The sequence below is a fragment of the Talpa occidentalis genome, unplaced genomic scaffold, assembly GCF_014898055.3.
Source record: "Talpa occidentalis isolate TD23 unplaced genomic scaffold, MPIMG_talOcc4v2.1 talOcc4.17, whole genome shotgun sequence".
NCBI lineage: Eukaryota > Metazoa > Chordata > Mammalia > Eulipotyphla > Talpidae > Talpa > Talpa occidentalis.
Window position 1 is genome coordinate 40,832,980 of NW_023601754.1, and position 19,998 is coordinate 40,852,977.

The 19,998-nt window shown below is 58.0% G+C and overlaps 4 protein-coding genes across 8 annotated transcripts in view; 3 read left to right on the plus strand and 1 right to left on the minus strand.

Annotated features, from left to right (window-relative positions):
- Positions 1-1,455, plus strand: part of SAMD4B (sterile alpha motif domain containing 4B) — a 44,966-nt gene extending 43,511 nt beyond the window's left edge. For 3 of the 5 annotated variants that reach the window (XM_054697169.1, XM_037516532.2, XM_054697167.1), the window contains exon 13: positions 66-1,455. In XM_054697169.1, coding sequence (XP_054553144.1) covers positions 66-94 — 29 coding nt within the window. In that variant the 3' untranslated portion in view covers positions 95-1,455. The remainder of the gene's footprint in view (positions 1-65) is intronic. The other 2 variants (XM_037516533.2, XM_054697168.1) reach the window with 1 other exon arrangement.
- A 935-nt stretch (positions 1,456-2,390) lies between these two features.
- On the minus strand, positions 2,391-6,909 carry PAF1 (PAF1 homolog, Paf1/RNA polymerase II complex component). The gene is made up of 14 exons (XM_037516534.1): positions 6,650-6,909; positions 6,083-6,112; positions 5,895-5,987; positions 5,487-5,608; positions 5,336-5,402; positions 5,145-5,246; positions 4,959-5,064; positions 4,807-4,875; positions 4,622-4,725; positions 4,420-4,536; positions 4,208-4,336; positions 3,204-3,309; positions 2,991-3,081; positions 2,391-2,910 (listed from the first exon to the last, which is right to left on the minus strand). The coding sequence occupies exons 1-14, from the start codon at positions 6,694-6,696 to the stop codon at positions 2,513-2,515; spliced, it is 1,581 nt and encodes a 526-aa protein (XP_037372431.1). The 5' UTR covers positions 6,697-6,909; the 3' UTR covers positions 2,391-2,512.
- MED29 (mediator complex subunit 29) lies at positions 6,829-11,296 on the plus strand. The gene is made up of 4 exons (XM_037516535.2): positions 6,829-7,421; positions 7,975-8,033; positions 8,319-8,403; positions 11,038-11,296. Exons 1-4 carry the CDS (start codon positions 7,206-7,208, stop codon positions 11,278-11,280), a joined length of 603 nt encoding a protein of 200 aa, XP_037372432.1. The 5' UTR covers positions 6,829-7,205; the 3' UTR covers positions 11,281-11,296.
- A 6,103-nt stretch (positions 11,297-17,399) lies between these two features.
- Positions 17,400-19,970, plus strand: ZFP36 (ZFP36 ring finger protein). The gene is made up of 2 exons (XM_037516537.2): positions 17,400-17,516; positions 18,319-19,970. Exons 1-2 carry the CDS (start codon positions 17,409-17,411, stop codon positions 19,276-19,278), a joined length of 1,068 nt encoding a protein of 355 aa, XP_037372434.1. The 5' UTR covers positions 17,400-17,408; the 3' UTR covers positions 19,279-19,970.
- The last annotated feature ends 28 nt before the right edge of the window (positions 19,971-19,998 follow it).

Sequence of the window (19,998 nt, forward strand, 5' to 3'; positions counted from 1 at the left end):
AGCTCCTTGTCTCAGGCCTCCCGCCAGCTCCTGATCTTCCTCCCTTCCTCCCTTTCTTACCACAGATGGGACAGACAAAACCTCCACCATCTGACGGGACCCACAGCCCAGCGCACCCATAGGCTCCCCCGGGCGGCGGGCGGGAGCCAACCCCCAACGGGCTTCTCCGCGACAGCGAGAGGGTGGGCTGGCTCAGCTATACATTCTAATATTTTTCTACTCTCTCACCCTTTTAACTTTTGTTTCACATTGGCACACGCCTTGCTCACTCCCAGGCCCGTCGAGGGATCTCTGCTGAGGCCCCGGGCAGTAGAGGGCAGTCAGGATAAACGGGGCAGGGACCGGCCAGCCTGCTGCTCCCTCCTCTCCTCTTCCTCGTCCCCCACCTGACCCCATCCCGCTCCCGCCGCCTCCAGCCCGCCGGTCACCTGCCCCTCCCAAGGGAGCAGCCTCCCCCAGAGACTCACTGACCCACTATCTTGCGGGGCCTGCTCAGAACCATCTGACATTTGGGGAGAGAATAAGCGTAGATAACCTGCTCTCCTGAATGTTATTTGAGGCGCCGAGGAGAAAAAGGCAGATGAGGAGAGGAGGTGCTGTCTCACCCCCCCACGCCCCCCCCCCTTCCCCGTTCCCATCACTCCCTGAGGACAGGAGCCACCCTCTGGTCACTCACCTCCTTTTGCCCTGGTTATTGGAGGTTCTCGACAATTAATTTCGTAGGCCTATTTAAGATACATATTTATATAGTTCTTAACGGTTTTCTCTGATCATTCCCTCTCATTTTTAGAATCCCCAGGCCTCTCTCTGAGCCAAGAAAGTGGCTGGGGGAGCCTGAATTTTACAAGAGGAGAGGGCAGAGCCCCCTCCTCCAGAACCCCCTAGCCCTGCCCAACTTCCCCCCAGCCCTGGCTTCCGGGGTGGAAAGTGGGGAGTCAGGGTAGCCAGTGAGGTCAGGAAGTCTGTTGCCTTAACGTCCCCTTCCCCCACCAACACACACCTTTCTCCACTCCCAGGTCTGGTTGCTGAAAAGACTTGGGGGTAAGGAATAGGGAAAGGGGATTGTTTGGTTTTTGGTTTCTTTCCCCACACCCCTTTTCTTTGAACCTTTCCCCCATTCTGTCATGACCTCACTTAACATGGAACAAACACTATTATCATAACCCAGAGATTTGTCTCAGTGCTAGAGTCATACACCCTCTGGTCCCTGTTCCTGCTAAGGGGGGTTGTGCTGGGTCAGGTGGAAGGAGGGGATTTGGGGGCTCGGGTGTAGGGAAGCTGGGACCCTATTCCAACCCCTCTTCCCCCTCAACCCCCACCCCCGACATTCTCAAGCTTTTCACACAGAAAGGAAAAAAATGTTATTTTTAGATACATTTTATGAATAACTTTTGTTATGAATATGGCTGGTAACCATTGTGTATGTTATTAAAAATACAAATTGTTGGGAAAAAAGAAAAAAACCAAAAAAAAAGAATTTAAGACCACCGCCCTCCTCGCACTCTCACCCCATTCCCCAGACCTTCTTGCCTCTTTCCTCCTGGTCTGGACCTCCCTCAGCTGAGCCCGGGGAGGGGGAGGAAACCAGGGGGTGAGGTGGCCCTGGGGACCTGCCGCGGGTCCCCACCTCCTCGCCCAGTGCCGGGCTGGGTGGGGTGTCAGGTTTATTTATGTACCTCTTGCACACTCATCAACCTATGCAAGTTCCCTGCCCCGGCCCCTCCATGTTTCTGTGCCTTTGCTCATTCCCCTCAAGCTCCCAGGGCTTCTCTAGTTCTCCTCCCACAAGCCCCGGGAAGTGGGATGGACAGGGGCCACCTTCTTTGGAATCAGCCAGGGTGTCCCTTTTATGGGACCCTCACCTCTTCCCAGCCGGTCCCATCTTGTTCACTACCCATCGGGGTACACCGGCCCTGCCTGGCACTGGGAGGTGGTGAGGGACACCCCCCAACACACATGGGAGGCAAGAGCTGCCCCCTCCCCCCACCTGACAACAGAGTGTGCTGGACGCAGGCGGCCCCACTCTGATGGGCAGGAACCCTCCCTGACCCCCTCCAGCCCCTGGTGTCCCCACGATGATTTCACCCGTCCTAGTCCCAGCCCCACTGGCAGAATCAGCTTTGAGTAACTGTACAGTTTTTTTTTGCTGTTGAGAAGACATTTGTTGGAGTTACACTTGTTTAATGGTCTGGGCTTATTTTGGAAAAAAAAAAAATCAAAACAAAACGGGAGATTCTGACCTTTGTTACGCTACATTTCACAGAAACCCTGTGGCCTGGCCTCTGGCCTTTGCGTCTACACCTGAAGCTGGGGCCTTTGGGGCGGCGCGGGGAGCGTGGGGAAACGTACACAGAACCAGGCTGTGGGCTGGGAGCAGGGTAAACGGGACGTGGCTTTATTAACAGCAAAGGTTTGGAGGAGGGAAGGGAAATGAACAAATGACTTGAAAACGGACCATGGAGAAAGTGCCCTCCTGCGCACGGCGTCTGCACCGGCCCGGAAGGCCCGGGCCTCAGTCACTGTCGCTGTCCGCCTCGCTGGAGTCGGAGGCTGCCGCCTCACTGCCGTCCTCCTGGGCCGAGTGCTCGCTGCCGCTGGGGAGGGGGCTGGCGCTGCGGCTGCGCCGGCCACCCCCATCGCTGCCGCTGTCCGAGTCGTTGTCGCTGCCGCGGGCCTGTCCTCTGTCCTCCTCTTCGGAATCTGCGTCGTCCTCCGAATCCGCGTCGCTGCCGAAGATCTCCTCCTTGTCCCGCGCGGCGCGCGCCTCGTCTTCGCTGCTCTCGTCCTCGCCGCTGCCGCTCTTGTCACTGGCCTCCTCCCGGTCGCCCTCCTCCCGTTCGCTCTCGCTGCCCGAGCGCTCGTCCTCGCTGCCTTCCTTCTCGCTGCTGCTGCCCTTCTCTCGCTCCTCATCTGTGCGGACGGGGGGAGAAGTGAGGCCCAGTTCCCACCCCCCCCTCAAGGTTCCTAGGGTTCAGCCTGCCCCACTATACCTGAGCCCCCGGCTTCTTTCTCTTCTGTCTCCATCTCCTCTTCCTCCTCTTCCTCGGGTTCGTGGTTCTCCAGCTGGGCCTTTCGTGCCTCCTGTTAACAGCAGGGCCGGTGGGAGGGGGTGGTTCTGTTGGGTTTTCGGCCCTCCCCTCGCCCTCACCCTCACCCTCACCACCACCCTTCCGTGGTCACGCGGGGCCAGAGGTGCTTGTTACCTGGGCTTCTAATTCCTTCTCGTTCATGTCCCTATGTTTGACCACAAGCAGGGCGTTGGTACCGGACTGAACCCCAGCCTTGGCCCGGCGCTTACTCAGGCGGACCCTGTAAGTTGGGAAGGGAGGGTTGTGGAAGATGCAGTTTAAAGGGTCTCATCCCCCACCTTCACCCCCCTGCGCAGTGAAGGATCTGATCTGACTTGGTTCTTACTCCCCGTCAGTGCTTACCCCTGAACAGACCAGATGAGATGGAATAAGGGAGACTAGAGTCAAAGTTGAGGGGGAGGGGAAGGATGACAGCTCTTAAGATACTCGATGGGTCGCGCTCTATGTAATACACGCCCCTGTTTCAATGTAGATTAGTTAGCAGCTCTTAGATAACCCAGGTTTTTAAGCTTGTGCCTTTTGAAAATTAGGACTATGGCCACGCTGGGCTATTTTGCCGACCCCAGCAAAGCAAAGATGGGATGGAGTCCTTTGTAGCCATCATGGTGCCTCTTGGGGGATTGCCAGGAGCTACATACAGGTGACCCCAGTTCTACTGGCCCACTGCTGCCTCTCATTTCCTGCTGGCTTATGGAATACAAATTTGTGATCTCTGCTTTAAATAGAAATTCAGTGTCACATTTTCTCCCAAGTCTTACACCAAAGGCCAGCATGAGAGTAAACCTGAAGCCATGGGTTAAGAATTGGGGGGGGGGGGTTTGTCCCCATTCCTATACTTGAGTATCCAGAGGTTCATTTAAAACACGCTAGTTTTATGTGTTACGCCTGTGTTTACTTTCACGTGCGGTCCCCTAGCATCTGCGGAAATCTGCCCTACTCAAAATCCTAGCTGTCACCGCGAGTTGGTCTTTCTGGGTTCAGGTGTTAGAACCAGGTGCTGCTCTTGCTTGTAAATGCATGTGAAGATCCGCAGGGGCGCGTGACGGCTGAGGTGGCTCTCGCATACCCCAGGGTGTGGACCCTGAAGCACAGGCCCGAGCCAGCAGAGTGCCGAGTACCTGGTCTCCAGCTCGTTGTAGTATACGCCGTCACCCTCTCGGAAGATGAAGAAGTAGTTTTCCTCATAGCCCTTGCTGGCCTTGTTCTTCACGTTCCAGTTGTACTCCCGAGCAATCTTGTAGTCGTACCTGAGGGCGAAGGGGTCACAGGGTCACCCCAGTTCTCCCCTGTGAGGGAGAAGAGGAGACACACCACAATCTCCCCCACGCACACGTCATCTGGTGCATAGTCCATCTCTTCTTCCTGATCCCGCTTTCGTTTCTTCAGGGTCTCTTCCACAGGCAGGAAGTAGGCCACAAATTGGTTCCCTTCCTCATCCATCATGCCCCTGGTAGGGGAAAAAGAGGGACAAAGAAGAGTGAGGACAGATGGCCAGCGAGGAGCAGGCCAAGGCCAGCGGCCGGACCACTGACCTGATCATGGCCTGAGACATCATCTCCAGTGCAGCTGCACCACTCGTGTCCTTGGGGGCTGGGTCTGAATCAAAGATGACCTGAGCGCACGGGTTGATCCACATCTAGGGGGATGGAGGGCAAAGGGATTAGGCCGGGACAGGTAATCCCAGCTCTCCCCCTCTGCCTGCTGCCCTGGATCTGACCTTAAAGTCTGGGAAGACAGGCATGACCTCCACCGGTGTCACGCGAGGCTTGCTGTAATGCTGGGAGATCTGGGGGTGGGGGGCAAACACAGTGAGGAGGACCGAGAGGTCAGCCCCACCTAGGCCTGCCCCAGGACCGCTCCCTCAATTACCGATTTTTGGGCATCCTCAAAAGTCTTCTCAATGGCTGTGATCTGGCTATCCCTATCTTTGTATATTTCTTCCTCGGTGAACTGCTGCTTCACGGAAACCCCAATCCTAGGGCGTGAAGAGGACAACCCTTAGGGACACTGGACACACCCAAAATCTCCCTTCCCTCCCTACCCACCACAACCTACTTGACCTCAGGCTTCTCGTTGGAGATGCCGTAACGATTGAACTCGGTGGAGATGTACTCTGTCTTCCGCATCCACGGCACCACCTTCGCGTGCTGCTGGGATCTGGAGTGGGAAGATCAGGCGCCTCAGGACCCCCTTCCCTCCTGCGTACAGATCCCGTCGGAGCCAGCTCCCTCTCAGCACCTTCTCACCTCTTGGAGCTGGTGGGAGCCTGAATCTCCTCTTCTAAAAGCTTCTCATCAGCTGGATCTAGGAGTACTAGGGGAGAGCAGGAGGACCATGAAGGAGGCCCAGGCCCGGCCTCTGCTCACCAGAGCAGGCCCTCCCTGCCTCCCCACACACCGTTGGGGTCGATGCGGTAGGTGTCGGGGTTGATGAGGTCAATGGTGACCCCCAGGTCTGGCTCAGTCAAGAGGTCATGTTTATGCTGTTTCTCCAAGGAAGTCGCTTTGTACTGGACGAATCTGGGTGGAGAAACATCCAAATGGTTTCCTGACTCCAGACTTACCCCTCACGTCCCTGCTTCCCAGAAGCTAAGCTGTTCCAGGGAGGAACCCAGAATGAAGCGGCCCCAGGCTGGAGTCGGACAGCTGGCTCCCTAGTAAGAGGCTGGAACACTGCTTGCCCCGTTGGCATTTTTGGGTACCCGCTACTGCATGCTAGGTACCATTCTAGACTTTGAGGTGAGGGCCCACCACCAGACAAGCAGCCCTTGCCGAGCTGTTTCCCCACCGGGGATCTCAGCCTCACCTGTTCTGGTCGAAGGGGTAGGTGATGAACTTGGGGTCAAAAGGAATGTCGGGGAGGCTATTGCAGTACTTGACTCGGCAGACCACTCCAGACCTGGGAACACAGGGGCTCAAAACCTGGCCCTGGCCGCCCCACGTCTGCTCCCAGCCCCCAGTGACCCCCTCCTGGGAAAGCACAATGGGGCTCACCTCTCGGGTAGAGTCCGGTGGGAATTGGGCCTGTTGAGAGAGACACGTTGATAGACGGGACGGAAAGCCGGGTGGAAGGGGTTTCTCCAAGTGTTTAAAAGAAAGGAGGGGGTGACAGGCGCTCATCGCTTTGGGCAGGAGTGCACGAGGGTCTTAACAGCGGGGGTATTGCCGGCAGCGGGGCTCTTCCTAACGGCGAGGCGGATGCCTTTTAAGGAGGCTGCCTCAGGTGCATGAGGTGAGCCACGCGCCCAAATGATTTTGGAAAAGGGGGTCTCCAAGCGCCTGACCGCAGGAATGAGCACTCAGTCCCTTCAGGGCGCTCTCCAAGAGTTTACTCCCTGACGTTATAGGGGAGGAGGGAGCGACACCGTCCCTGAAGGACTCGCCCCCTTGGTCAAAGGGGCTCGCTCCGTGACGTCACGACGCTCGCGGCGAGGGTTTCACGTCACCAGCAGACCTGGAGGGGACTGATGACGTCGTACGCGGACGCCGCGCCCAAGCCCCCGCCTCGCCTAAACCTAAGCGGACTGAGAAGCAAGCCGTCCGGGCAAGCGCGCGGCGTACCTGTGGCCATCCTCCCGCTGGGCCTGGGTCTGGATGGTGGGCGCCATGGCGACGGGAGCCCTGACCGGGGCCGGGCCGAGACGCGAAGGGGCGTGCCGATTCCGGCGGACGCCCGATCCGAGGCGGGTTTCGGGTCAGGAAGAGGTGGGCCAGTGAGCGCTCCGGCGACACGCAGGTAAACACGCAGGCAGCTCCGAGGACGGACTCGCAGCCCCGGCTCCACCAACTGCCGCCAAGACGCGGAGGACCCGACCAGTCGCCTCAGGCCGCAAGGCCTTCGGGGAAATATAGTCCGGACCAGACCCACATTCGTATTGGCGGGTTGATGGGTAGAGGGCGGGGCGAGGGAACAAGGGACTCTTGTGATTGGTGGGTCGGTATCTCAGGCGGGACGTCGGCTGGGAGTCCAGCGAAGGAGGTGAAACGCCTTCTTTCCTCCCATTGGTTGAATCGCCCGGGAGGCGGAGCTAACTAGCAAACAGGGCCCTAGAGCGGAGGGCACTAAACAACGGAGGGACGCAGTTGTGACGCACTTCCGGCGCGCTAGGCGAGGGCGATGGCTGCGTCCCAGCAGCAGGCTTCAGCGGCGGCGTCTGCAGCTGGTGTGTCGGGTCCGGGTTCGGCTGGTGGCCCCGGTCCCCAGCAGCAGCCGCAACCGCCGGCACAACTGGTGGGGCCTGGCCAGAGCGGACTTTTGCAGCAACAGCAACAGGACTTCGATCCCGTGCAGCGCTACAAAATGCTCATCCCTCAGCTGAAGGAGAGTCTACAGGTGATTGGCGGGGATCTGCGAGAAGCAAGCGGGGTCTGGTTCTCTGACTCCAAGGGGGCGCGGGTGGAGGGGAAGGGCTGCTTAGTCAGGGAGAGAGCAGAATGTGTGTCAGGCAAGGAAGAGGGGTGAGACTTGGTCCTTTTCGTGAGGCGAAAGCGAAGTTCTGCGAATGGACAGTGTGAGGTGGGATCAGCGGGATGTTGAGCCAGAGGGTTGGCCGGAATTCGAGTGAGAGGGAGTTGGAAGGAGAAACCAGGCTCTGGTCGTTAAAACTTGAGGAAAAGACCGTCCTGTACAGAGATTCTGTCTGTGGTTGGTGGGTGAGGGCGTGTTCGGACGGTTATTGGTGGGAACCTTAGGTGAGAGCGGGCGTCTGGGGAAATATGGGTGGTGATGATTATGGGAATAGAAGGAACGTTACTCGGGAGTGACGAGGGCAGAGGGGCCAAGTGAAGACTCTGAGGTTGGATGGATCTTGAGGGAGAATGCAGAGCTACCAAAGGAGTCTCCGTATATTTCTGCATTTTCTTTGTCATTTTTTTCTGCCAACTAGACCTTGATGAAGGTTGCAGCACAGAACTTGGTTCAGAACACTAACATTGACAACGGACAGTGAGTGTAGTCCCCTCGGCCTGGGATGGCCTCCCCACTCCATCCCAATCTGAGAAACTCCTCCCCCATGCCTCGCCCACCCACCCTTTCCTCCTGTTTTCAAGCCTGGCTCCCTGGCACTCAGCCTTGTTCTTTTGCCCCTTCTACTACTAACTGTCACCCAGGCCCTGCCTCATGTTCTCCTAAGCTTATATCTGGTGCCTGATGGATACTTGTTTGGGTGGCCACTGATGTCCCAGAGATTGGAGATCCGTTTCCCAGTCACCTTTTTCTCCCGGGATATAGAAAGAGCAGCGACGGACCCATACAGCGCTTTGACAAATGTCTGGAGGAGTTCTATGCACTTTGTGACCAACTGGAGCTTTGTCTGGTAAGGGGCCTTCTAGCCTGGATGACCATAACCCTGACTCTGTCCCTGGGATCTTCAGGAGCCCTGTTTCAGTCAGTGAACACCCACTAATGGGGGCATCTCCTGTGGATCAGATTTGTGTTTCACTGTTACCCCAATCCTTACCTTCACAGAACTTCCTGTTCGGTGGGTGACATGTATTTCCATACAGTGATAGATAGACCTCGGTAGTTAGGGCTGAGATGGGAGAAGCCCTGGCTACAGAGTTCAGGGCTGTGATGGGAGAAACGCAGGAAGGGTGCACAAGAATAAAGCAAGGGAAAATCGGGGGACTGTGGAAACCCAGAGCAGCCACCTGACGCTGCCTAGTAGGGGGATGGCTAAGTAAAGGTTGGCTTTGGAAGCTACTGATGAAGAGCACGTCTGAGCTGAGGCTGGAACAAAAATGGAAGCGGGCAGGATTTGTCCAGCCTCGGGCATCAGACACACCACCAGCCTCTGTGTGTGAGCCATGGGGTCCTCCTTCGGAAAATGAATTTGCAGAAAAGACTGAGCAAGATCATGAAAATAAGGAACTTAGCACCGTACTAGGCACATGACGAATGTTTCCTGTACTATGCTCATTGTTATTTTGGACTGGGACTTGAAGGACAAGTTAGTGTTTGAGAAGCCTTGTGGTGGTAGAAAGGCATTGCAACCAGAAACAGCAGCTTCTGCTTAAAGCTCCTTTTAGGAACATCACAAAGTTATTCTGGTTGAGGTATAGTAGGCTTTGGGGCTTGCTGGATTTTCTTCTCTGTCTTTTTTTTTTTTTTTTAAAGATTTATTTATTTATGTATATAAGAGTTGGGATGCAGGCCAGAGATGACAGGCCGGGTGGTGGGGGTAGTGTGTGAGAGGATTTACCAGAGACAGAATGGGGAGCAGAATAGGCAGATGTACTAAAATCCACTGCTGAGGGAAGCAGCGGGGAGACAGGAGAGGTCTGCTGCGCCATGTGGGTATCATCCTGGCCAGCCAGGGATCGAACTCGTGCTGCAGTGGCTGTGGATAGCTTCATAGTGCTGCGTCTTAACCCCTTGCGCCACCAGGGAGGCCCCACTTGCTGGATTTTGAATATAGCCCTAAGGGTACCAGGGAGCCACAGAGGGTTTCCAAGAGGGAAGAATATTGGGCCATTTGCTTTATTAGGACTAGGCCTCTGGCTACCAAATGAGGGATGGATTGGAGGGCTGGAGCTGGAGGCTGGGAGCCCACAGAGCAGCCATGGCGGGATTTAGGTAGACTGAGCTGCACCAGCACAAGGCTGAGGGAATGGGGAAGTACAGATGGGAGAGGTCCTAAGAGGCTTTGTGTCCAGGCCATGGAACTGAAGGCTGTGGGAGGCAGCTCCAAAGTAAAGCCCCAGGCTCTAGTTGGGATGGTCTGGCTGTTCCTGATACAGGGACCAAGAGGGAGGGAGGAGAGGAAAATATGAGAGTTTGGAAATTTCCAGGGGACACAGATGTGGTGTCATCTCTGTGGGGGTGGGAACTGAGCCTGACAGGGCTCCAGACTGAGGGGAAGAGATGGGATCTGGAAATTGCGATCTGTAACACTTGGATAGGGGGGCCTCCCTGGTGGCACAAGTGGTTGAGTCTCAGCACTCTGAAGCTGTCGGCAGCCACTGTGGCTAGGGATCAATCTCCACCAGGGAGCTGACCCACATGGCGCAGCAGACCTTCTCCTGACTTGCCCACTGCTCCCCTCAGCAGTGTACTTCAGTCAAGCCACCTGTTCTGCTCTCCACTCTGTCTTTGCTGAATCCTCTCAACATCACCATCCCCCTGCATCTCTGGCCTGTATCCCAGCTCTTGTATGCATAAATAAATAAAATAAAAAAACTTAAAAAAAAATGATTTGGTGGGCCTCCCCGGAGGCGCAGCGGTTGAGCGCTGGGTTGCGAAGCTGCCCGCAGCCTCTGCAGTGCCAGTTCGATCCCCGGCTGCTCCCCGGCCACCGGAGGAGGGTCCCACATGGCGTGCAGACCTCTCCTGCCGCCCGCTGCTCCCCTCAGCAGTGTACTTCGGTCCTTCTGCCTGCTCTGCTCCCTGCTCTGGCTCTGGTGAATTCTCTCACCCTCCCGCGCTTCTGACTGTACCCAGTGCATGTATAAACAAAACGAACGAACAAACAAATAAATAAATAAAAAAAATGCCTCTGTAAAAAAAAAAAAAAAAGAAACTGAGTGTATTTTTTAAAAAAAAAAAAAAAAATGATTTGGGTAGGATAAGAAATACCTGGAAGGAGCAGTCAGAGAAGCCAAACCAAACCTGGTGCAGGTGCCATCAGAGCAGAGACTGGTGCTGCAGAGCCTGGGTTAGACCAGCACAACAGTGGAGGCGGGTGTTCCCTAGTCAGCTCTTAAGTGGTGCTCCAGAGCCCAGGCTTGAGTCCCACACACCCTTCTGAGCCAATGAGGTGGCAGAGCTGGCCGTTACAGCCATTGTCCAAAGGAGGAAACAGGCTCTGAGAGGAGCAGCCTCGGGCCTGAGGCCACCGAGCTTGTGGTTGGCACTGGGGGGTCCAGAGCCAACGTGACTAGCCAGGCTGGCCCTCTGGGTGGGGTGGGCTCAGGAGCTAGGCTGATGCCTCACCTCGCCTGTCTGTCCACAGCGCCTGGCACATGAGTGCCTGTCACAGAGTTGTGACAGCGCCAAGCACTCTCCAACACTCGTGCCCACGGCCACCAAGCCGGATGCAGTGCAGCCCGACAGCCTACCCTACCCGCAGTACCTGGCGGTCATCAAAGCCCAGATTGCCTGTGCCAAGGATATTCACACGGCCCTTCTGGACTGCGCCAACAAGGTCACAGGCAAAACACCTGCACCCCCAACAGGCCCTGGGGGCACACTGTGAGCTGGCTGGGTGGGGAGTGCGGTGGGGGGGGGGGTGTCTGGGGGGAATGAAGAGTAGCCTGGAAGCAGCCTTGTCTCTGACTTTTCTTCGTGTACGAGTTCTGAGGCTGGGACCGCCAGGGGGCAGCAGAGGCCAGCAGGGAGCACAGGGCGGGGCTGGGGCCCTGCGGGTGCTGGCTCCCAGTGCTCCTGGAGAGGCTTGGCTGGACTCTGGACTCTTGGGGTTGGTGACCTCCGTCCAGGGGCTTCCCTCCCCCCCACCCCTGTCCTCACCTGGGTGTGGAGCTCCTGATGGGCCCTCAGTCTTGGCTGGATGCCATCCCCCAGTTTGAGGGCAGTCTTTGTGCCTGGCACCCTTTTTCTGGCAGCTCTGGTTCTTATATGTGTGTGTTGTTTCTCCTTCATTCTGTCTCCTGTCATTGTCTGCACTGTGGTCTTACTGTCTCTCACCATTTCCCAGTCCCCCCAGGGGATCAGATTCCAGAAGCCAGAACCCCGGGGGGCTTTCAGAAGGAGCTGCACTCCCAGGGCCCACAGCCCAGCCTCCAGTGCCTCTGGCCCAGGAAAGGGGAAGTGTAGGGGGTCTAGGTCTTGACCTCTGCATGGCCTATTGGGGAGCAACTCCGGTCCCTATTGGGGAGCAACTCCGGTCCCTACCCGTACCAGGAGCTGCCTGCGTCAGCACTCAGACGGAGGGCATTGCGCAATCCGTGGTGAAGCCTTGCCCAGCTGAACGCCTGGGTCCTTGTATTTTTAGTCCCAAAACAGAAGTGAAAAGGCCCCAGCAGGGATGAATCATTAGTCCTGGGGAAGAACCCAGGCATGCTTGGGCCCCAGCTCCGGGAAGCAGGTTTTGGGGAGGGGGCACCCCACCAGACTCCCCCCTTCCCTGAGAGTATGCTTGGAGCTGAGCTTTGGGGAGCTCAACCATGGCCTTCAGGCCTGGGCAAGTGCAGGGCGGAGCTACCAGCCCAAGCCCAGCTGTTGGGGTGTGAAAGGCTCAAGTGACTCAGCCTAGTTGGGGGACTGCCCCACCCAACACCTTCTGTGTCCTGGTTCCCATGTCAGCTCTGAGGCCTCCTTCCTGGACCCCAGAAGACTTGAGATCAACCCAGAGCCCAAGTCCCCGCACTGGAATCCTGGGAAATGACCAGGTGTCTGCACGGGCCCTTCCCTGAAACACCAGGCACACCAGGCAGACCCCAGAGTGGGCAGCAGCCCTCTTGACAGCAGCTGAGGCTGCCCCACACAGGTGGCCTCTTCAGGGAAGCCACTGCTCTGCCCCCCACCCATTCCCCAGGACTTGTAGGATCACCTCCCTTAACTCACGTCAACTTATTTTGTACTTCGGACACAGCTGCAGAACTCCCTCACTGCGTCTAGATTAGTATTTGAATAATGCGGACTCTTGCCTAGCCAGGTTAACACATGGAACTCACTGTCATAATCAAGGTCCCTCTCCCTAATCTCCAGATAAAAGCAAGCAGTGGTTCTGCCAGCTAATGTGATGCCATGATCTTTGTACAACCAGAAGTGTCCTCTTTCCCCAATCTCTGCCCAGCTTCCGTAGGGTGCAGCCAGCACACGACAGGTGGCGTGGCATCGCATCACCCACGATAGGGGACCCAGAGTGCTTAAAACAGCTCCCAGGGAGACATGCAGGATGTGGGTGGGCAGGGGAGTGTGACGGGTGCAGTTCAGCAGCCACAAGGGAGAAGCTGTGCACCAGGGCTCTGTGTCTGCAGGCAGCGAACACCTGGTGCAGGCCCAGCTCCACAGGGTGGAGCAAAGACCCCTGCCTGGTGGGGCTGGTAGTCTGGTGAGAGGCGGCTCAGTCTGGTAAAATCTATCAGACAAGAAGTGCCGAGAGAAAGCAGAGACGGGAGAACAGAAGCAGAGATTTATCTCAAAGAGTACACAGGAATAAATGTAACATGAATGCAAGATTTTCACATGAGCTATGTTGCTTTATTGAAAACGTTTGAAAGCTTAGGTTGGGTAGTGGTTTGTGGGTATTGTCATCTGTAAGGATATGTTAACATGTATTTATTAGTTAAATAGCAAGAATTTTTTTTGATTAAAAAAAATGTGTATACAAGATCTGAGGTACAGGCCAAAGGTGTGTGGTGGGGGTGAGAGGATTCACCAAAAACGGAGCAGGGAGCGGAACAGGCAGATTGACTGAAATACACTGCTGAGGGGAGCAGTGGGCGAGACAGGAGAGGTCTGCCGCACCATGTGGGGATCTCCCTGGCCAGGGATCGAACTCGTGCTGCAGTGGCTGTGATAGCTTCATAGCGCTGTGCTTACTAACTCCTTGAGCCACCAGGGAGGGCCTAGTTTTGTTTTTGTTTTAATTAATCCTTGATAGTTGTCAAGAAGGCTTCACTGAGAAACTGATACGGGAGCAGACTTGAAGGAGAGGGATTAACTAGTGCAAAGGCCCTGAGGCAGGAAGATGCCAGTGGGTTTATAGAACAATGTGGAGTCCTGGACCCCAGTGAAGAGGCTGGCAGTGGAAAGGACTGGAGGCAGGCCATGGAGCACCTTGGTAAAGGTTTTTACTAGATTATTCCAACCAAAGGAAGGCTGTACAACCTGGAGCACCACCACACACTTGAGAATGGCTAATATGAGATGCCCAGCCACCCAAGGCCACAGAGCACAGGCACAACACACACCTGCCCCTAATCTAGACCATGGTGTCCCCAGCCTTGGTCCCAGAGGCTGGCTAAAGGAACAGTCCAACCCACATGACCATACAAACAACCCTCTAACCACCACTTAACCCGCTATCACTCTCCTCATCGCAGACTTTGCCCATCACAGGCTGACTCAGCCCTGCCCTCGCTCAACATTATCAAAAGCAGCCTGGGCTAGGGAGAGATAAGGCTTCTCAGGTGTGAGTGCGTGTGTCTGCGCTGTCTGCTCTGCCCACAGAGGCCTGCTGGCCTAGACCTGGGGGGTGGGGGGGGGCGTGTCAGTGGCCTCCCCATCAGTGAGTGCAGACGTCAGGCCTCAAAGTTCAGCAGTTTGACTGCCTTGTGACTGGCACCACAAAGGAACCCCATCCAGGCGCTGCCTCCCCAGTTCTAGTGACACCACCACCACCTAAGGACACAAGTCACATGGGAACACAATCCACACAGGGAGCGGGGCACACGCCACACGGGCCCTCATCACAGCAGAGGCCGCAGGTGCCCTCCCCCAGGCGCCCTGCAGAATTACGCACACTTGGTCACTCCAGGTGTCAGCGGCCGCCAGCGCCACACAGCCGCACGGGGAGGTCTGTAAGTCACACGTCCCGAGAACGCCACCTCAAAGACAGCTACAGTTGGGCATCCACTCCCACACCCAGAGGCGGCGAGGTAAACAGTCCAGTGCATGCCCGGCTCCGGCGGTTTGGCACCTGCGTCGACAGCCGTGGCGGGCGGGCCGGGAGCGCGCACGGCCCCCACAGGAAGCCGGCCGCGCTCGGGTCCCACACCCTCTCCACCGACCGCACGCCCCGCCGCGGGCACCCCGTCCTGCCGGGCACGCGCTTTGGCACCAGCAGCGCGAACCCCGCCGCGCGCACGCCCCGCGACCCCGCGCTTCCCGCTCCCGCCCGCCCGCCCGCCCCGCGGCGCACCCCCGGCCCAGACGCACGTGCCGCGAGGACACGGGCCCCGGCCGCCCGCGCGCTCGCAGGCGCTCTCACACCCCCGCGTTTCCCGTCCCCGCTTGTTTTTCTGGAAACTCTGCTCTCCGCTCCCCTCCCCCTCGGCCGGAAGCGCTCGCCGTATTTTTAGCCCTCGGTTTCCGCCCCTTGCCCCCACCTTCTGCCCGCCCAGGACCTGCCCCCCTGCGCCCCGCGCGGGGACCCGGGCGTCCCCTTCCCCACCGTCATTCCAGAGGGGATTCCCGGCCGCCACTGGAGCCACGGATTTTCCCGCTGGCGACGTGGGGAGTGGGGAGGAGCTCGGCCCTGAACTTCCTCCCGGGCTGGGGCGCGGGGTGGGGGCCTGACCCCGAAACCGGGGGGAAGGAGGGGGCTGGGGCCCAGACTGGGGTCTGAGAGTAAAGGTGAGTCCCGGGCCGGGGCTCCTCGACCTGCGGAAAGCGGGGAGCAGGGGCCGGGTCTCCTGAGTCTTAAGAGGCCGCTTGGGGGACCCGGGGACCTAGACTCCAGCAAGGAGGGGTGAGGCCCGGGCTCCCGGCTCCCACCCTTCAGTGTTGGGGTGAGTGGTCGGTCTTTCCGGGCGCGACACCCCCCTCCCTCCTCTTTGAGCATCGGCCCAATCAATCCCGAGCGCCCAAGCTGTCGGGCGGGTGACTCAGCAGAAAGTTGTGGGGGGGGGGGGGGATCAGCCTGACTCAGGGGTGGGAAATGCTCCCGGTCTCCTAGGAACCGAGACTGGAATTCCTCCTCCTGGACCGCGGCCGCATGGGGCTCCCGGGACCCCCGGGTATCCCCCACCTCCCGTTTTCCCGCAGTCTTAGTCCCACCAGCACCCCGAGACTTTGGAGCCCGGCCGGGAGACGGGTGCCAGGCACCTCCCCGTTGCCCCTTGTCCTCGAGGCTCTGTTTACACACGCCAGGAGCCCTGGTTACAGGAGAGGAACCCGGGCGTCCGGGCCGGCCTCGTGGTCGCGGTTCCAGGAAGCCGCCCCTCCCCCCGCCCCTGCGAGTGACTCACGGGGGAGCGGAGGCTGCGATCGTGCCGGACCGCCCCGCTCACGGGACCGGCCGGGAAGGCCCCGCCGCCCCAGAAAGCGCCGCATAAGGGATTCCCCCAGGCTGTGTCCAAAGAGGCAAGGCGGCGTGTGTGACAGAAACTCCCCACCTCAGTACAGGCAGGCGCTGACTTCGAGAATGAACTTTCCATCATCGTGAGTGCAACGATGTCTACCCCGGTATTCTCAGGGCAACCGGCTCGCCAAGGCCCTCTTCAATAATCAGGTCTCCCCCAGATCTGGAGAGTTTCACCCAGGGCAACCCCAGCGTGGGGAGTGGCTCCCCCAAAGTAGACTTATCGCCAGAGAGACTATTAGGGGATGACCCCGCATCTCAAAACAGATTTCCAGCAAGGCAACTCCCCACCATAATAAAAGAGCTTCACCTTCCCCATCCTGAGTTTTCTCAGAGGACAAACAATACCGTCAAAGGCCTGGTAGGCCGCTGCCATTGCTCTCTGGAGCTAGAAGAGGAACTTGAACTCTACGCCTGTATTTCCTGGTGGGCGAAGCGAGCATAGAGGCACCTCCTTGAGTTAACGTCTGTAAAGTCCTGGAACAGAGCCTGGCCCGGAGGAAGGGAGCAGAAGAGCGTTGTTAGTGTGCAGGAGCCTGAGAGGCCACCACAGCCTGGGAGTTGCGCGTGAGGCCTCCCGTCCAGTCTCTCCAGGGCGTGAGGACCACAGCCCCGCCTTGGGGGGTGAGGAGAGCCGGCCAGGGCTCTGGCGGTGTGGGGTGTTTGGAGGCAAAACCCCACCAAACAGGTCTCAGAAAACAATTCTCCACCAGGCCTTGTGGTCTCCTCTCCAACTGGCCCCTGCGGGTGTCTGTCTGTTTCTCCTCGTCCTTTCTGGTTCTGTAGGTGACCCTCTCTCTAGCTCCTTCCTCTGAATTCCTCTCTCTGGGATTGTATCGTCTTTTCCGTCTTTATCTCTTACCTTCCCTCCGCTGCCCACCGTCTGTGTGCGTGTGCGTGAGTGTGTGTGTATCACGTCTTTTATGTCTCTCTTACCTTCCCTCCTCTGTCCACCGTGTGTGAGTGAGTGAGTGTGTGTGTGTGTGTGTGTGTGTGAGTGTCTTTACGTTTCTCGGGCGTTCGGGGTACCCTCCCGCCCCTGTCCCCTGGCGCGCGCGCGCCCTCTCGGCCTCTGCCCTGGTCAGGTCAGTTCCCCCAGGGCCCTGCCCCCACCTCCGTCCCAGGTCCCTCCCCGCGCCTCAGTCTCCAGCCCGGCCTACGGAGCCGACAACCCCCTCCCCGCACCCTCCCCCCCCCGCCCGGTCGCAGCCCCCAGTGGGCCGGGTTCAGCCCCAGCAGGGCAGACGAAAACACTCGGGGATCCGCGCAGCGCCGGCGCGTCCGGGAAGCGCCCGCCCCTCCGTGAAGGCCCCGCCCTATTCCTCGCTCATAAAAACATGGGCTCGGCTAACCGGCCCCAGCCTGATTCCAGCGCTCCCACTTTCCGCGGGTCTCTCAGCCGATCGGCCATCCGCGCCGCCATGGACCTCGCTGCCATCTACGAGGTGAGTCCCCGCCGGCCGGCGCCCCGAAGGTCCGCACCAGACTTCCTAGTCTGGCACCTCAAACTCCGGCCCGGGACCCCTGGCTGCTTCCTCAAAGTAGAGCTCCCCAGCGCCGCACCCTCTGTCCGGGTGTCCGAGCCCCCCCCCCCCAGTGCGCCTCCCTGGATTTGAAATGGAGCCCGCGACTTTCAGCCCCAAATTGGGTGGAGTGGCCCGTGGGGATGGGAGGCTGGAGGACTTTTCTCAGACTGGGGCTCTCTGGAGGCGGAAATGGCCCCACACCTGGTTTACCCCTAGTAGTTGCTGAGGGCGCGGTTGCGCGCGGAGGAGGTTCTGGGGCTGTAAGTCTTCGGGTGATGGGAAGCAAACTTCTCCTCCTCGCTCCCTGACCAGCGCGAGTCTTTGGGAAGTCTAAGATCGAAGAGATACGGACTCCTGAGTTAACTTTGCCCTCTCCTCCCTCCAGTTGTGAAACTGGAGAGACCGGGGCACGGGGTCAGATCCGGAGAGGCCCAGAGCCTCAATATTGGAGGACAGTGCTGTGCCCTGACTTGGGGATCCCTTCTTAATCCTGCCAAGGGACCCGGGATTTCTGGGTCTCGCTTGGTACAGGCTTCAGTTGCTGTAAACTCAGAACCTCCAAATCCGGATCCCTGTGATTCCAAACCCAGGGGTTTCTGCGGACGGGTGGGGCTCAGGGCAGGAGCCCACAAACCGGACTGGCAAGCTCTTAGGTGCCCTGCAGCTGGGGCGGAGCGTCACCCTACATTTTCGGTGTCTTAACCGATCCCTGTTCCCACAGAGCCTTCTGTCGCTGAGCCCTGAACTGCCATCCGACCACGGAGAGACCGAGTCCAGCCCAGGCTGGGCCTCCTCGCGCCACTGGAGCCTCAGCTCATCCGACTCCAGCCCGGCTGGGGTCGCTGCCCGTCTGCCCGGCCGCTCCACCAGTCTGGTGGAGGGCCGAAGCTGCGGTTGGGTGCCCCCACCCCCAGGCTTCGCACCCCTGGCTCCCCGTCCTGGCCCTGAACTGTCGCCCTCTCCCACCTCGCCTACTTCAGCCCCCACCACCTCCTCCCGCTACAAGACTGAGCTATGCCGGACCTTCTCTGAGAGCGGACGCTGCCGCTACGGGGCTAAATGCCAGTTTGCCCACGGCCTAGGTGAGCTCCGCCAGGCCAGTCGCCACCCCAAGTACAAGACAGAGCTCTGCCACAAGTTCTACCTCCAGGGGGGCTGCCCCTATGGCTCCCGCTGCCATTTCATCCACAACCCCAGCGAGGACCTAGCTGTCCCTGGCCACCCTCATGTGTTGCGCCAGAGCATCAGTTTCTCGGGCCTGCCCTCTGGCCGCCGAACCTCACCACCACCAGCAGGCCTGGCGGGGCCTTCCTTGTCCTCTTGCTCCTTCTCGCCCTCGAGTTCCCCACCTCCACCACCTGGGGATCTGCCACTTTCACCCTCTGCCTTCTCGGCAGCCCCAGGAACCCCTGTGGCCCGAAGGGACCCCGCCCCTGCCTGTTGCCCCTCCTGCAGAAGGGCCAACCCCAGCAGTGTCTGGGGGCCCGGGCCCTTGGGTAGCCTGGCTCGGAGTCCTTCCGCACACTCCCTGGGATCTGATCCCGACGAATATGCCAGTAGCGGCAGCAGCCTGGGGGGGTCTGAGTCGCCAGTCTTTGAGGCTGGGGTTTTTGGGCCTCCTCAGCCACCTGCACCGTCCCGGCGGCTCCCCATCTTCAATCGAATTTCCGTTTCTGAGTGACAACTGCCTGCTGGGTACAGATCAGCTGGATCTCAAGGAGGGGTGCATTTCTCTTGTGCTGTGGGCACCACAGGGACCCCAGGGACTGTGGGGAGCTGGCGGGGGTACTCATGTAGCCTCTAGCTGCACCTTCCAAATTGCATTAACCCTCTCCTAACCACACACTGGGGCAGGCCCCTGGTGTGCAAGCAAGCTCAGTGTCCATGGTGTTGGGGGAAGGAGTGTTTTCTGGGATCTTTGTCTAATGTAGCAAATTTGAGGGAGTCAGTGAACCCCCATTTCTCCCCACCTCTCCCCTACCCAGTGCTGTGAATAACAGGCCCTCACCGCCCTCTCCCAATTTTTCCTATCCCCTGAGGTTGTAGTGTCTGATGGTGACAGGAGCCTTCCAAGGGGGAACCCTGGTGCTGAGATTTCCCTCAAATCAAGTAGCCAAAACGTCGTTGCCAAATCCCTTCTCCCCCTCCTGCCCCCAGGCACTGCGCCCTTTATTTATGACGACTTTATTTATTCTGAAAGGTTTTATAGTATTTATATATATTGGGTCGTCTGCTTCCCGTGTATTTTTCTTCCTTTTTTTGTAATATTGGAAACGAAATTATTATTATTATAAGTATACTATAATAATATATTAATATATTATCTTAAAGTTTTATTTTTGTGTCTCTCGAAATTTTTAAATAAAAGAAATCTGCGTGTAATGTGGAATCCTGGCTTTTC

What these genes read in the sequence shown, in the direction of transcription:
- ZFP36 (XM_037516537.2), top strand. Translation starts at nt 17,409, where the DNA reads ATGGGCTCGGCTAACCGGCCCCAGCCTGATTCCAGCGCTCCCACTTTC. An exon ending in ACCTCGCTGCCATCTACGAG is followed by an intron (nt 17,517 to 18,318) that starts GTGAGTCCCCGC and finishes CTGTTCCCACAG; the next exon opens with AGCCTTCTGTCGCTGAGCCC.
- PAF1 (XM_037516534.1), bottom strand. Translation starts at nt 6,696, where the DNA reads ATGGCGCCCACCATCCAGACCCAGGCCCAGCGGGAGGATGGCCACAG. An exon ending in ATGTCTCAGGCCATGATCAG is followed by an intron (nt 4,537 to 4,621) that starts GTCAGTGGTCCG and finishes TTCCCCTACCAG; the next exon opens with GGGCATGATGGATGAGGAAG. An exon ending in AGAAGGAATTAGAAGCCCAG is followed by an intron (nt 3,082 to 3,203) that starts GTAACAAGCACC and finishes TGCTGTTAACAG; the next exon opens with GAGGCACGAAAGGCCCAGCT.
- MED29 (XM_037516535.2), top strand. Translation starts at nt 7,206, where the DNA reads ATGGCTGCGTCCCAGCAGCAGGCTTCAGCGGCGGCGTCTGCAGCTGGT. An exon ending in AGCTGAAGGAGAGTCTACAG is followed by an intron (nt 7,422 to 7,974) that starts GTGATTGGCGGG and finishes TCTGCCAACTAG; the next exon opens with ACCTTGATGAAGGTTGCAGC. An exon ending in ACTAACATTGACAACGGACA is followed by an intron (nt 8,034 to 8,318) that starts GTGAGTGTAGTC and finishes CCCGGGATATAG; the next exon opens with AAAGAGCAGCGACGGACCCA.